The sequence below is a fragment of the Chiloscyllium punctatum genome, chromosome 38 (assembly GCF_047496795.1).
Source record: "Chiloscyllium punctatum isolate Juve2018m chromosome 38, sChiPun1.3, whole genome shotgun sequence".
NCBI lineage: Eukaryota > Metazoa > Chordata > Chondrichthyes > Orectolobiformes > Hemiscylliidae > Chiloscyllium > Chiloscyllium punctatum.
In genome coordinates, this window is record NC_092776.1 from 28564856 (window position 1) to 28582015 (window position 17160).

The 17160-nt window shown below is 39.4% G+C and overlaps 1 protein-coding gene across 3 annotated transcripts in view; it reads left to right on the top strand.

Annotated features, from left to right (window-relative positions):
* tacc2 (transforming, acidic coiled-coil containing protein 2) overlaps positions 1 to 17160 on the top strand; it is a 264812-nt gene that overhangs the window by 183596 nt on the left and 64056 nt on the right. For all 3 annotated transcript variants that reach the window (XM_072557490.1, XM_072557491.1, XM_072557492.1), the window contains exons 16-18: positions 1272 to 2574; positions 16392 to 16452; positions 16884 to 17109. In XM_072557490.1, the coding sequence (XP_072413591.1) occupies positions 1272 to 2574; positions 16392 to 16452; positions 16884 to 17109 (1590 nt within the window). The remainder of the gene's footprint in view (positions 1 to 1271; positions 2575 to 16391; positions 16453 to 16883; positions 17110 to 17160) is intronic.

A 17160-nucleotide genomic window follows, 5' to 3' on the forward strand; every position in this document is an offset into this window, starting at 1 on the left:
GGAAGGTGTGTCTGGAACCTTGGATAGTGAGGAAGGAGGAAGTAAATGAATGGGCAGGTGTTACACCATCTGCAATTGCCTGGGATGGTGATTGGGCATGTGGGGAGGTGTAGATAATGGACAAGCTTCTAGTCGAAGGAGGATGAACTATACAATACGTTGGAAAATAGTAAATATGAACATTGGAATATGGAACACAATAACTCTATAAATACATTGCAATTATTGGAAAAAGTCTGAGGCAGCATTGTTTGGATTTTATTTGAATTACTGAAGAAAGTTAGATGGTGAAAAATGAATTCATAAACAAAATAAGAACCAGCAACAAATCCTATTCAACTATGAACACAATGAACATAAAATGGCTGCTTGTAAAGAATAAAATTACTTGCAATATGTATGTAATAGATAATAGTTTCAAACTGCTGGTTACTGTTTCAAGTATCAGAATGAGCAGTGGTTTGACATTTGTATGAGTAAACATACTGAGCGGGATTGCAATTAGTAAAATATCAGCCCAATTTTCCCTCCTTGCTTACTAATTTCACCATAATAGGAAGAAGATTCATTTCAAAATAGACCTGTTACCATAAGAATAAAGGAATACTGCAAGTTCTGGATGAGCTGCAGTTTAGAAGGTGGAAGATGGGAAGTCAGCAAAGGAGACCGTTGGAGTATTAGTCCTGAGGTGACAAAGACATTATTCAGTTTTTGTGATGGAAAGGGTAAGTTATGAGTGGAGACTAGTAAAGTTGCAGAGGTTGAAGCAGTCTTATTATGAGAAAATGTGAGGTTAGCCAGAGTCATGAGCAGTCAGGTTCAGCATGACACAATGGCCAGGAAGGGATTGGATTTAGCTGCAGTGGGAGAAAATGATAACTTTATTCTTCCAATATGTAGTAGGAGGAAGTGTAGACTTATGGAAGAACAAATGTTAGACAAGCAGTATGGTACCACAGAGCCAGAGAAGAGGTCATTCTTCAAGTTGATTATGTTGGTATCACTATTATGTTGGTATTTTATATTTTTAAGGTTATTACGACCACATGAGATAATACCACCTTGCTAGCTTCAAAGAGAGAATGGGTGGACTCATTTTCTGTTTAAAAACAGCAGCTTCATTTTAAACATGTTCATTTTGATGCCATTTTTATTTAAAGATTTGGATTACTTAATTTGAATGATTAGTGTGGAAGGATGAGGACAGGCATGTATTTTCAGGAATAATGTACAGTAATCACTTTTTTCTATTATTATTCTTTCTGTTTCAGTGTTTTTTCCTGATGATAATCAGGTTGCTGTCACCCCTGAAACCTCACTCCAGGAAACTGATTCCTTCAGACCTCTCACTGAGTCAGCTTCAATTGTCTTTGATGAAGATAAACCAATAGCCAGCAGTGGAGCTTATAAAATTGATTTTGATAGTCTTGATGTTTTGGACTCTTTCCAACCTCACTCCTCTTTGGATGCAAGCTCACCTGTGAAGTCAGAAGGTTCCAAAAATTGTGGACAGGCTTGTGCGAAGTTAGGCAGTACCAGCTCACCACCACCACAATCTCCACCATTCACACGGAAAGCTGATGGAATTAGCGATGTTAGTTGCACAGAGCATGGGGATAAAGCTTTGCAGGCAGAGGCCTTTAGCATAGCCTCAGATAATGTTCACAGTGTTAAGAAAAGGAAGCCGAGACCGCTGTCTTTAAAAAGAAAGACCAGATCAGAGAAACCAGCAGACACACAACCAGATAAATCGACTGAGGCCCCAGCAGCAACAGAAGCCCATGCAAAGCCAACAGTACTTGAGAGTAATAAAGACGTCACGACATCTCAATTACCCGGCAACAGTTTACAAAGTACTGTAAACCAACAGGACTCTCCCATTACTCATCAAGTGTCCTGCAGCTCTGATGCAGATAATCTTTCTGAGCGTAGTCCATTTGCTAGTGGAGATAAACAACAAAGTTTACCAGCTGCACAGAGTGAGAGTGAGACTTTTACTGTAGTTCTAACAGAATCTGACAAAATAGCACCTGAGTCTGGACCAATTTCAGATACTCCAGCCGTGGGCCATGCAGTGAGGCTGGAATTTGATTACTCTGAGGATAAAGACAGTTTTGAAACTGAACAAGATAAACAGTCTGTTCCCAAGAAATTTGGCAAAAAATCTGGTGGAAAGATGCCACTAAGAAAGCCAAAGATCGGAATCAAGAAGGTTCCTACAGTTGAAAAGGTGGAAAATGCTCTTACTGCTTCATCTAATTCAACTGCTGATCCTGATGATATCCCAATTCCAAAGACAACATATTCATTTGATCCTTCTAAATGGGATGACCCTAATTTCAACCCATTTAGTAGTAATGTACAGGTTCCAAATTCTCCCAAGTTGCCTCATGCTTCATTCAGTTTTGACAATGACAACTGTGATAACTCTGTGGACTCATTTAAATCTTCTACGAAAATCTCAGGATCCCCTTCTCATTCATCTGCTTCGTTTGAGGTGAATGATGACACTGGTACAAGTGAGGGGGATGTTAATAATAAATCATCAAAGAAGAAGAGGCTACCTTTAAAAACGTGAGTAATAAAATAATTACTTTTTAGCAAAATGTATGGAGTTGAATGATCAATATTGTGCTTTACAACTTTCCAATGAGATGAATTCTTTGATTGTAAGCTGTGTTGTCAGCTGTATTTGGAGTGTTTTAGAAAATATTAGCTTATCGGATATTGTTGATGTAGTAATAAATCAGGTTGTACCTGAAAATGCAAGAAAGAAGAACAGGAGTGCACCATCTGACCACTCTGGCATACCCACTAATTCAGAACTAGTATGGCTGGTTTTCAGCCTCAACACACTTTCCCATTCCCCATCATTCCTCGATTCCCTGAAAGACTGAATATCTCTGTATCTCAGCCTCACATATATACAATGATCAAATATCGACAACCTCCTGAGGCAGAGAACTCCAAAGAATCAAAGCCTTGAGTGAAATCTCTGTCATCTGGGAGCTCTCTGATCATACCTCCTACATTCGTGTCTAGATCATTTAATGTACAAAACAAATAACAAAAGACCCAGCACCAAAACTATCTATGGTACTACATTGGAAACATGATTCCAGTCACTAAAGCACCCTTTAATCATCATCTTTCATTTCCTGCCACTTGCTACTTTTGGATCTAATTTGCCAAATTGCACTGGCTGTCATGGGCTCTCAGCTTCTTAACCAATCTACCATGCAAGACTTGTCAAGAGCTTTACTGAAGTCCATGCAGGCTGTATCAACTTCACTACTTTCAGCTACACGCCTAGTCATCTCCTCAAAAAATTCAATTAAGTTTATTAGGTATGACCTGTCCCTTGACAAAGACATGTCAACTATTCTTGATTAATCCTTGCCTTTCCAACTGGAGATTCATTCTACTCCTCAGAATTTTTTCAATAGTTTACTTACCTCAGATATTAGGCCCTCTGGCATGTAGTTTCCTGGTTTATCCTCACCATCCTCCTTGAATAATGATACTACGTTAGGTGACCTGTGGCCAAAGGGAATTTGAAAATTAACTTCAGAGCTGTTGTAATTTCCACCCTTGCCTCCCACTGCATCCTGGGATCATATCATCAATGCCTGGGGATTTATCAACTTTCAAGCCCTAAAAGTGCTAATAACACCCCTCCAATTCTAATTCATTAATTCATATCAAGGTCTCCCTTCCTGATTTCTGTAGCTACATCTTTCTTCTCTATAGTAAATGGAGGTGGAACGTACTCATTTAAAACATCAGCTATATCTTCTGGCTCCATACACAGATTGCCACTTTAGTTTCTAGTAGACCTTACTTTTTTAAAATTCATTGACGGGATGCAGGCGTTGCTGCTGAGGCCAGCATATTATTGCCCACTACTAATTTCCCAGAGCGCAGTTAAGAGTCATCCACATTTAATGTGGACCTGGAGTCGCATGTATGCCAGAGCAGGTAAGGGTGGCAGTTTCCTTCCCTAAAGCACATTCGTGAACCAAATGGTTTTTTCTGACAATCAACAATGATTTCATGGTCATGATTAGACTCCATTCCAGATTTGTTAATGAAAGTAAGTTCCACGACCGGAATCAAACCCAAGTCCCCATAACATTGCCTGGGTCTCTGAAATAATAGACAAGTGATAATACCACACTGCTTTCTCTTCTCGATTAGTCCTTCCCAGATTATTTAAATTTTGAGTTACCGGATGATTTTATTTTCATGGTTATGATATTGCATACATTGTTTTTCTCCATGTATTTGTAATAATGCCTCCTTCATTTGCATATTCCATCATCCCCCTTCACCCTCCCTGTAGGAGTGAGATGAGAATCGTATTTAAAGGCTGTTAGCTGCACATATGCTAATCACGAAATGTGGATAAGTAGCTGATAGACATTTCAAACTGAACGTTGCTCAAATATTGATGCTGCTCAGGGCATGGCAGAGTGAGGGACTGGCAGTATAGGAATTTTTGGGAGATTTCACAAATGTTCACGTGAATGGTTCTACATTGCCATTTATCAGCTCGACCCATTTCCATGAGTCTCCTGATCAATCCCTTTCAAAATAATGAGTCTGCCCTTACTGCTCCGCTAATCAATGTGTGACAGTCATATGATCAATGGTTTCATAAAAGGGGTTCTTCCTTCATTTTTGAGGTCTAATTCCAGTTGTCCAGCTACTCAAAACATGATTATAGGTTTGGAAAACACATTTAACCTGTCATTTCAAGGATCTAGACTACACACCTTGACCAGTAGGTGGCCAGATTGCTTCAGATTTTATCTAAATTTGAGTAGTAACTGAAAGACGCATATGCAATTCTATTTGAAACTTGCTGTTCTTGATATTCAGGAGCATCCAGTGTAACCATTCTTAAAATACTCTCATGTGAGGAAGATTTGTCTAAATATCCTGCAATGGTACATGAGTTAACTTGCCAATGTGAATGGATCATATGTTTTTGCTGTCAAATTCTGCACACCTGGATGAATGTGAACATGAACATGGATAAAGGTGTTCCCATCATCAGTGTTCTTTAGAATAGACATAAAAGAGGGTTAGTGCTGTACAGCGATGTGATTCTAACCTTTTGAGTTCAGTATAGACCGACAGACAAATTATTTATAAGTATTTCATTTTGTTTGATCCTGTTGTGATTATGTTATACAATTAACGGGAATGCACCATTTTGTTCTCACTGTGATTGATGTATTTACTTGTTCGGTGACTTGAACAATTCTGGTGTTGCATTTTATTCAATAATATGATTTGATGTAATTAAAATTACTCAAATTGTTTTTACATTTATTGATCAAATATCTGGAGTAATCATTTAACCATCAAAACTAAACTAAAATTACAGCATTCAACTGTTGTGTAATTAGCCAAAGTCCACAAGCAACTGTGATTTCTGCCATCTCTCTGATTCAGAGAAGGGTGAGGGGTTAGAGCTTGAGAGACACCTCTCCATATGAAGTGTTGCTGACCATAAACCTTTCACTCTAACTGCATGCCACAGGAAAGTTGGGAAGTGTAGTAAGTTGATTATAGACCTTATTGGTCATAGCATTAAAGCTCCTTCCATGGCCAACATATTCTGGAATGGGATATAAACCTGGAGAATCTGGCTCAGAGCCTGAGGTACTCCCTACTGAGCCACCCTACAAATTTGATATAAATTTGAGTTAATGTGGAACAGAGTTGTTGAAACAAAAATAAATACCTTGCACAAAATAATAAATCAAATTTCATCATAGAAACTCTGGCCCAGTTATATATAGTCTTTGAAAAGGTAATTTTTGCCTGTATTACTTTCATTTCTGTCCAAAGATCCAGAGGTAATGTGATCATATTTACTTTACTGAACCATTCTAGAAATGGATAAAGTTTCCAAGAATTGTACAAAAAAAAGTGAACTCGAAAGGGAATCCAAACATCTTCAATATTATCACTCATGGTTTAGTAGTGGGTGGTGATGGGGTGGGGGGGGGGGGGGGGATTTAGGCTGTATGGCATTGGTGTGGAGCATCTCTTTGTGGGTGGAGTTGTTACTCTGCTCTTTCTACTTGTGATTAAAATGGGAGACAGAAAGAGATACACGTAATTTTGAAGTTTTTTCCTTTCCACTGTATGGTCCAGATCTTCCAACCTGCAAATAACCAGAGAGCAAAGAGCACTGTATCTCTGGCCAATTCCCCCTGCTCCCAGCCCCACCAAACTAACCCCTTACATTACTGCCTGTCTTCCAAACATTCAATCACCTACTCAACACACAATGCCACCCCCTCTTTCCCCCCCCACCCACACCCACACTGGCACTCAACATCCTCCTGATTGCCCCCCATCCTGATACCTGATCTACACTACGGCTCACCCACTCACCTGCGATCTGTACCCCATCAAACAAGGGTGCCCACTTGACACCCTAACCTCTTGTCTATGGGCATGTTATCTCTTCACCTACTTGTCATCTATCCCCCTCACCCATATGCCTGCTAAACAACCCCTCACCCACCTGACACCTTGTCTCCTCAAATACCTACATGCTACCCTACTTCCTCACCCACTTAGCCTACACACTTACTTTCCCTTCTTGGAACACTGGAATACAGCAATAATTGCTGTTTAAAAAAAAGGCCATGGTTTGGCCTCCCAAATTCATCTCTGCTCGCCTGGAAGGCTTCCCGAACAGCTATTCTCTGTGTTTCTGAAGAGGTCAGAATTGGAAGCACCAGCAGAGACGGAGGATAAGTGAAAAAGCACAGTATCAATCAGAATATGATTGACCCTCCTAGGAGAATTAGTCATAAACAGTCCGTCTGATATGACACAATAGTTCTGTTACCCCTCGTGATTTCATGTTATATGAAAATCAAGCAACAGCTGTACCATTTAAACTAATGGGATCGGAATCTCATTCTAGCCAATAGAGGTAAGGAAAGTTAGCATTCTACAAATAACGCTTTAAATTCTTCAATTGCATTAAAGCCAATTCGTGTTGAAGAAACATGTGTTATAGCAGAACCAATTGTATCTTACCTATTTTCTATCAGAATATTCAGAACTATAGTATTTCAAATAAGCATCAACATCAAAAACAACCTCTATTTCTCTCAGCACACCTTGCTAATGTAACCAGGATAGCAAATACTTGATACGCTGTGTTGTGATGTCAGAATGGGCATTGGCTCATCAGAGGATAATACCTGATAAAATACAACTATTATCATCATTATTGATCTGCTGTCCTATGTGATTCAGCTTGTTCAATGACATAACACTCAACCTATTTAATATGGATTATTAAAGTAATTAAGAATAAGACCTAAAATGAACTAAATGTTGGTGTTTTTAAGGTAACACAATGGGAGGCAGTCCAGAAATATGGTGTTAAATGAAATTGTAATATTTTGTCACAATCCATGTTTAAGCAAATTGTTTTTGAGTAAATTAAGTTTTAAGATCCAGGGAAACTAATTAATTTGAATAGAAAATTGTGATGATTAGAAATTGTAATCTTGTAAGCACATGAAGAGAACAGTCTGTTTTCAGAATATACCAAAGAAAATTTGATTGTACTGCTGAGGCAGTAATACGTAATTCTGTGTCATTACATATTAAGATGACGTTTCTGATCAAGTTTTAGTCATAATGTCTACTTTCTGTAATTACAGAATAATAAAACCATGATCTCAAGAAATAATGTTTTAAACACCATGGTTAGATTAATTAGATTCCCTACAGTATGGAACCAGGGCCTTTGGCCCAACAAGTCCACACTGACCCTCTAAAGACCCATTCCCCCACCCTATATTTACCCCTTATGAATGCACTTAACACTATGGGCAATTTAACATTAACCAATTCGCCTGACCTGCACATCCTTGGATTGTCAGAGGAAATGCAGCACCCAGAGGAAACCCACACAGACAGGGGGAGAATGTGCCAAATCCACATAGAGAGTCGCCTAAGGCAGGAATTGAAGCTGGGTCCCTGGCGCTCAGAAGGCAGCAGTACTAACCACTGACTCACCGTGCCACCAATGGTTAACTCTTAACTGTCCTCTGAAATGTCATAGCAAGTCACGCAATTGTTAGTGACTCATTAACACCTTTAGTGTGATTAGAGTCATAGAGATGGACAGCACGGAAACAGACCCTTTGGTCCAACTCGTTCATGCTGACCAGATATCCCAATCCAATCTAGTCCCACCTGCCAGCAGCGACCCATATCCTTCCAAACCCTTTCTATTCATATATCCATCCAGATGCCTTTTAAATGTTGCAATTGTACTAGCCTACACTTTCTCTGGCAGCTCATTCCATACATGCACCACCCTCTGTGTGGAAAAAGTTGCCCCTTAGGTCTCTTTTATATCTTTCCCCTCTCACCCTAAGCCTATGCCCTCTACTGGTGGACTCCCCCACCCCAGGGAAAAGACCTTGTCTATTTTTCCTATCCATGGCCCTCATGATTTTTTAAACCTCTATAAGGTCACCCCTCAGCCTCTGACACTCCAGGGAAGATAGCCCCAGCCTATTCAGCTTCTCCCGATAACTCAAACCCTCCAACCCTGGCAACATCCTTGTAATTCTTTTCTGAACCCTTTCAAGTCTCACAACATCCTTCCAATAGGAACCACACCAGAATTGCAGGTAATATTCCAAAAGTGGCCAAACCAATGTCCTGTACAGCTGTGACATTACCTCCCAACTCCTGTACTCAATACTCTGACCAATAAAAGAAAGCATACCAAATGCCTCCTTCACTATCCTTTCTACCTGTGACTCTAATTTCAAGGATCTGTGAACTTGCATTCCAAGGTCTATGTTCAGCAGCACTCCCTAGGACCTTACCATTGAGTGTATATATCCTGCTAAGATTTGCTTTCCCAAAATGCAGCACCTCACATTTATCTAGATTAAACTCTACCTGCCACTCCTCATCTGATCAGGATCCTGTTGTAATCTGAGGTAACCTCCTTCACTGTCCACTACACCTCCAATTTTGGTATCATCTGCAAACTTACTAACTATACCTCCTTATGCTCACATCCAAATCATTTATATAAATGATGAAATGTGGTGAGCGCAACATCAATCCTTGTGGCACTCCACTGGTCACAGGCCTCCAATCTGAAAAACAACCCTCCACCATCACACTCTGTCTTCTACCTTTTGAGTTTTGTATCCAAATAGCTAGTTGCCACTGTATTCCGTAAGATCTAACCTTGCTAACCAGTCTCCCATGGGGAATCTTGTTGAACACCTTACTGAAATCCACATAAATCATGTCTACAGCTTTGCCCTCATCAATCCTCATTGTTACTTCTTCAAAAAACTCAATCAAGTTTGTGAGACATGTTTTCCCACGCACAAAGCTATGTTGACTATCCCTAATCAGTCCATGCCTTTCCAAATACATGTACATCCTGTCCCTCAGGATTTCCTCCAACAACTTGCCCACCACCGATGCCAGGCTCACCTGGCTTGTCCTTACTACCTTTCTTAAGTAGTGGCACCACGTTAGCCAACCTCCAGTCTTCCGGCACCTCACCGATGACTATCGATGATACAAATATCTCAGCTAGAGGCCCAGCAATCACTCCCCTAGCTTCCCACAGAATTCTAAGGTACACTTGATCAAGTCCTGGGGATTTATCCACGTTTATGCTTTTGAAGACATCCAGCACTTCCTCCTCTGTAATATGGGCATTTTTCAAGATGTCACCATCTATTTCCCTACATTCCATATCTTCCATGTCCTTTTCCACAGTAAACACTGATGCAAAATACTCGTTTAGTATCTCCCCATCTCCTGCAGCTCCACACAATTGCAATCTTGTTGATCTTTGGATCTTGCTGATGTATTCTCTCCCTAGTTACCCTTTTGTGCGGAATGTATTTGTTAAAGATTCTCCTTAACTCTATTTGCCAAAGCTACCTCATGTCCCCTTTTTGCCCTCCTGGATCTCTCTCTTAAATATACTCCTATTTCCTTTATACTCTTGTAAGGATTCACTTAATCTATCCTGTCAAAGCTGACATATGCTTCCTTCTTTTTCTTAACCAAATCCTCAGTTTCTTTAGTCATTCAGCATTCCCTATACCTACCAGCCTTTCCTTTCATCCTAACAGGAATATAATATCTCTAGACTCTCGTTATGTTATTTCTGAAGGCTTCCAATTTTCCAGCCGTCCCTTTACCTGCGAGCATCTGCCCCCGATCAGTTTTTGAACGTTCTTGTTTCACACAGTCAAAATTGGCCTTTCTCCAATTTAGAACTTCAACTTTTAGATCTGATCTATCTTTCTCCATCACCATTTTAAATCTAATAGAATTATGGTCGCTGGCCCCAAAGTGCTTCCCCGTTGACACCTCAATCACCTGCCTGCCTTATTTCCTAAGAGTAGGTCAAGGTTTGCACCTTCTCTTCAATACATGTTGACATTGCCACTGATGCTCAGATTCCACAACTGATTAGTGATTTGCATGGACAGTTTTTTTCTTAATTTATCCATGTCTACATGAGTGCCAACAAGTTCATAGTCTGATTAACAATGCCACCTTCACTGCAAAGAGGATTGAATGCTTTTGTGTCTTCTTTCTACACCTCATTAAATGTTAGCACATATTGGTTGCTTGCACAGACTGCAAACAAAATGCTAAGCATTATGATAATTCTTTATACTAAATGCCATTAACACTTGAACTATTGATAAATGTTTTAACAATTACCACCACCTCAATCATGTACCCATTCGAAATGGAACTTTGATGATTCCCAAAGGGGATGAGGCTATGGCTTTAAGAGGTTATTTTGTCCTTTTTTTTTGAAGAGAGACTTTAAGGCAGAGATGATGAGCAGTCTACCAGAACCAGTAGAGTAAACAGTTTGAGAGGCCTTGGGGTTTTTTAAATTGGAAAAATAGAAGCTGCCTGACTGGGTGTGGTCAAACTCCCACAGAACTAGAATCTTTAGTTTAGCTTTCAGCAGTTGCCATTGGGGACTGGAAGAAGTGAAAGCTATTTATTTTCCCCTCTGTTACAGCTAAAAACTGGGGTTTGTCTATCTGCTACAGGAGTTGCATATGAGACCATCTATTCTGAATTTGCCTTTTTCCAAGGATGTGTTTATGGGATGTTACTATATTGGAACAGGTAATTAGTAGGAGTTGCTGTATCTATTACTCTGTTGAGTTTTCTAATAGAGTTTAAGTTATTCCAATTCCTCCTTCCTTTTGTTATATTTCCTCTTTGCAATGAAGGTGGCATTATTAATCAGATTATGAACTTGGCACTCACGTCAACATGGGTATATTAAGTCGTGATTTGGATGGACAGTTTTTTTCTTATTGTTTGTGGAATCTGAACGTCAGTGACAATGTCAACATGTATTGAAGAGAAGGTGCAATAGTGTGTGTTTTGTTTTAACTTCAGTAGGTTGACCAATCAAGTTGCATCTGGAATGTAGTACAGGTGCACAATCCTTTATCTGAAATGCTTGGGACCAGCTGGTGTTTGGAATTCAGAATTTTTCGAATTTCTGAATAAGTGACAGTTTGGTGAAATTTTTAAAAATCTTACCAAAGAACAGGTTTACTGTGAGTAAAACGGGCTTTGAGAACGCATTGAGGCCTGCCAGAGTTGGGCCATACACCCCCATATCGCAACTGAGTGACACGCATCGAGTGGGAGTCGACTTGGGTTAACTGTTTGCACACCAAACAACCTTGTAAATGGGGAAAAAACTTCACGAAAAAATCCTTTGAACTTTGGAGCTTTTCGGATTTCGGGATTTCAGATAAAGGGTTGGCTACCTGTACTTACATACTGGATTAGTGGTGCTGGAAGAGCACAACAGTTCAGGCAGCATCCAACGAGCAGCAAAATCAACGTTTCGGGCAAAAGCCCTTCATCAGGAATAAAGGCAGTGAGCCTGAAGCATGGAGAGATAAGCTAGAGGAGGGTGGGGGTGGGGAGAGAGTAGACAATGGGTGAGTGGGGGAGGAGATGAAGGTGATAGGTCAAGGAGGAGAGGGTGGAGTGGATAGGTGGAAAAGAAGATAGGCAGGTCGGACAAGTCAAGGAGACAGTAACTGAGCTGGAAGTTTGAAACTAGGATGAGGTGGGGGAAGGGGAAATGAGGAAGCTGTTGAAGTCCACATTGATGCCCTGGGGTTGAAGTGTTCCGAGGCGGAAGATGAGGCGTTCTTCCTCCAGGCGTCTGGTGGTGAGGGAGCGGAGGTGAAGGAGGCCCAGGACCTCCATGTCCTTGGCAGAGTGGGAGGGGGAGTTGAAATGTTGGGCCACGGGGCGGTTTGGTTGATTGGTGCGGGTGTCTCGGAGATGTTCCCTAAAGCGCTCTGCTAGGAGGCGCCCAGTCTCCCCAATGTAGAGGAGAGAGCTCCCGATGTTGGATGTATTTTTTATTAATACCTCTCATTTACAGCTATTGTCGCTCCTAAAGATGTTGACTTATATTGGTTTATAGGCCAACCTTGCCTATGTGACCATTACTTTCCAAGTATTTCACTGAATTGTAAACCTGGTTACAACATAAATTCAGAATTCAATGGAAGATAATCTTGTTTTTGTGCATGCGTCATTCTGCTAGTGAACTTTGTAAGTGCCGATATTTCACAAAATCACAGAAATGTTTCGGTGCAGAAGTAGTCCATTCAGTTCTCGTATCTGCACTGGCTGTCCAAATCCATATTATAATCTGGTGCCGTTCTTCTGCTTTATTCCCTGCATATCATTTCAATTCAAATATTCATATCATGCATTCCTGAATGCCTCATTTGGACCTGTCCTTACCACACTTCTAAGTATATTCCAGTCTCTAACTATTCTCGTTCAGAAAATATTTTTTCTCACGTCATATTTGCTCATTTTGCAGATTACTTTAAATCTATGTCCTCTCATTCTTAGCCTTTTAAAGTGGGAATCATTCACCAACGACTCATTCCTGAATCCTCATGATTTTGAACATTTTGATTGAATCTCCTCCTTTTCTCCTTTTAAGGAAAACAGGCCCATGTATATTCAATGTATATTTGTTACTAAAGTTTGTCATCCCTCGTATTCTTGTGAATTTCTAAAAGATGTTCAATAAGATGTCATACATTAGGCTATTTAATAAAAGCCCAAGGTGCTGGCAGCAGTATATTAACATGGATAGAAGACAGAGTTGAGATAAAGGGTACATTTTCAGGATGGTAATTTATAATTAGTAGAATGTCACAATTACTTACAATATATATTCATGACATAGATTACAGAAGTGAATGTACTGCCACCAAGTTTGAGGATGTCACAAAAGTTGGTTGGATGGCAAATGGTTAGGCTGACACAAAGTCTATAGTGGGGTATAGGGTTGAGAGTGTGGTACTGGAAAAGTACAGCAGGTCGGGCAGCATCCAACAAGTAGGACAATCAACATTTTGGGCATAAGAATCTTGATGAAGGGCTTATGCCCAAAACATTGATCCTCCTGCTGTGCTTTTCCAACATGACACTCTTGACTCTGATCTCCAGCATCTGCTGTCCTCAATTTCTCCTCTAGTGGGATATAGACAGATTAAGTGAGTGGACATATCTTGGCAGATGGAATACAATGTGGAGAAATACATTGTTATGCGCTTTTGAAGGAAGAATAGAAGAGATGAATATTATTTAAATGGGGAACAGCTGCAGAAAATAGCAACATAAAGGGATTTGGGAATCCTCATGCATGATTGACAAAAAGCTTATATGCTAATTGGATTGGCAAAGAATCCATTTGCCATCTCAATTTGCATCAGCAGGTAATTGGGATGGCAAATGGATTCTTTGCGTTTATTTCAAAGGGAATAGAGAATAAAAGTGAGGATGCCTTGTGAAATCTGTACAAAACACTAGTCAACTGGAATACTGTGAAAGGTTTTGGTCCCTTTTTGTGAGGAAATATACGCTGTCTGGAAGGTTGATCCTGGGTAGTGAGAGATTGAGCAGATTGGGCTTTTCAGCATTGGAAGCTAGAAGTGTGAGAAAAGACCTTATGCAAACTTATCAGATTCTTAGCTGAGTGTACAGTTTTTGTGTTGAGAAGTAAAATGAATAAGGTGCATAAGATCATACGTGGCATGGTTCCCATTCTTATGTTCTGGCATTGACTATGAACATGATACCATGATGGTAATATAGTCTTTTCTATTTTCAAAATGATTTCTCTTATTTTGCTCTCCTGTAAACACTGAAGCAATTACCAAAATGTCATAAAAAAATCATAATATACACTGCTTCTAAACAAATATGTTTGCTGTCCTTATGACTGGCACTTGAATTGCTATGTTGCCACTATAATGAAGATTTCAAAGAATAATAAGTGTTAAACTCTGATTTTCTTTCTGAGCATGTTGAGTACCTATAAAGAATCCCAAAGTCATGGGTAATGGTTTACAATATGATATGACGCTCTCAGTTACATTTCAGTTTTATAATTGGATGTTGACCACTGAATCTTCCAGATTTCGACCAGGTAACGAAGTTGACTTTGATCACTGTAGTGGTAAATTTTATTTCATTACAGCTCAGTTTGTACTAAAACAGCAAAAGTGCAACCAAAGTGAAGCAGCGGGTAGTCATAATAACTGATTGATTGCTGAGTTCACAACCATTCTAATTATTGGGTGGTCAAGCATCCCATTTCCCTGTGCTCACTTCAGGAACACAGTGGACTTTATATCTACGCAGATCTGGATCAAATGATACAGTTCATACTCCAGCACTCTTTTTTTCCTCTCTGTCAACCTGACTACAGCCAGCTTTTACTCCTGAACACCAGTGATTTAAGTCTGGAAATGATGTTTGTTGTTGGACAAAGCTTTTGGAGACAATTAGTGTACGTTTCTATATTTTAATGTATTTGGAAATGTTATGTAGTTGCTGCTGTGGATTCTGCAAATATTGCTTGCTGCTCCACAGAGCTGCTGCAGTTTGACCCAATACTATGTACTACTCTTATTAAGCCACTGCAATAGGTGCTTTAAAAGCCATACCTTTCCCAGGTCTGCACATGTAGATCTTCAAGTTGCTTGGGGAGGAGCCCATTCTGTAGGGCTCCTTGTTGTCTCATATCTACCAACCACATCCAGTCCTATTGTTGAACATTTGAAAAATATTTAAATGTGTATCCTATGAACACATGACTGTTATTGATTATTTCATTACCTGCAAATATTTGACGTGGTATAATCATTTTCAACACTAAAAATGATCTAACCAAACTTCCTAAAAGTTTTAAGAATCAGTCCCTTTAAAAGCTCAATCAAAGGCACCACCTTTTTATATGGGAGTCTTGAGCCTCAGCCACCTACAATGTTTCTTGTCTGCATTCTTGCACCTCATTCCCTGCCCCATCAATTCACAAATTCAGTCCAGTCACCTATCTATTATTAAGAGGATTTATCCACCTTCCTAGTATACCTTTTCTTTGTTAGTTTGCATTATCTGTACCAATTCTTTTTTTATATGGATCTATTTTGCAGCTGTATAAAAGGACTGAAATTTAGCTGTTCTGTATTTTATGGACAGCTAAATCCCTGCATACAGCATACTTATGGTGTGATGTGCTGCTGTCACTTCAGAGCTGCTGATGCATTTGCCCATTTTTATTTGTTACATAATGCTTTCATTGTCTTTTTAAAAAAATTTGCATAAAACAGCTATTTTTTAAAATGTACCCCATATCATACCTTGGCTAGAAATGGTCATTCAAGTTGCCTAATGGCACCTGCCAAAAACGGTTTTAAGTGTACTTGCATTGTATGGACCAGGCAAGATGTTATTTGGATCATCTGGTCATTCTGGTTTCTATTTATGCTGTGATTCTGTCCAGCAGTTCCCACTGATTTCTTAAAGCTGCAGTAGCAAAACTGCAGCAAGATTGCTAACAAAAAAATAAAATGTGTAGCTGTTTATGCTGGCAATTTCACTTAATTTCGAAATGAACTCCTTGGCAGACTCAGTACAGACCATAGGTTATGAGATAGTTAGGCTTCTTGGCTGAACGATTGATCTAGATATTCTAGTCAAATTTATGAGCTTTGGTATGCAAACAATCCTTTAGCAATCTTGAATTGTTCATTGTGTTTTGAGAAAGCCATTTATCAAAAGAATCAATTTACAATGAAAGATATATTCACTGTTTTTTGTTTAGTAGTTGTGGGGCTTGAAGCTGTTAAGTGGCATTTACATTGAAAATATTCTTGTCAATCTAAGATTCTGCTAAGCAGCAGAACTCATGTATTTTTGGCTGCTCTCCGTGAAATACTAGCTGGTGCAGTTGAAGATTTTAAATCCATTGCTTTTATCTGCAGAAATACTTTTAGGGTGAAGAAATCCCCGAAGCGTACCTCGCTATCTGAAACATCCTCACAGGTCAGTAATCCTGATTTCAAATCAATTCCAGAACCCCTAACTATTACACTGACATGTAATTGACAAATGGAAAGGAAATGAGAGGGAGTTTGGGGAAGGCAGGAACTATTAGAAAGGTTAATTTAAGGATAGGAAAAAAAACAGTTAATGGACTTCCATCTTTACATTTCTTTGATACTTTGTCACTTTAAATGTTGCACTATATAACGTTGTTAGTCTTGGTATTCTCATTTAGAAGTCAGAAATTCTGATCTGAAAGCTCAATCTAACTATTTTCCTCAAGAAGAAACAAGAATATTTGAAAAGTTAACTTATTTCAGTTGTGTTACCAGTTCCTGAGAGTCTAAGTCAGCCTTCTATTAGTCTTTAGGCTAGTAATACTGCTTGATAATTTGATTTCAAGATTAAAATATTTGATGTTTAAAATTTAGGAATCAACCCCACTTACTACTCCTGAGACTCAACAAGTAATTGGCACAGTGGAACATGCCACTGATGAAGAGAAACTGGCATCTTCCGTGACAAATCAGAAATGGTCTTACTCTGGAATACAAACTGAACTGGAAGAAGATAAAGCTGATTATCCTCAGCCTTCGGATCTTTCAGCCTTTGTGAATGAGAATTCTGAATTTGTAAATGAGAACTATTCTTCAACGGGTAAGTTTCAAAAGCGTAAGTTTTCATGCAACTGGTGGGTAAACTTATAAT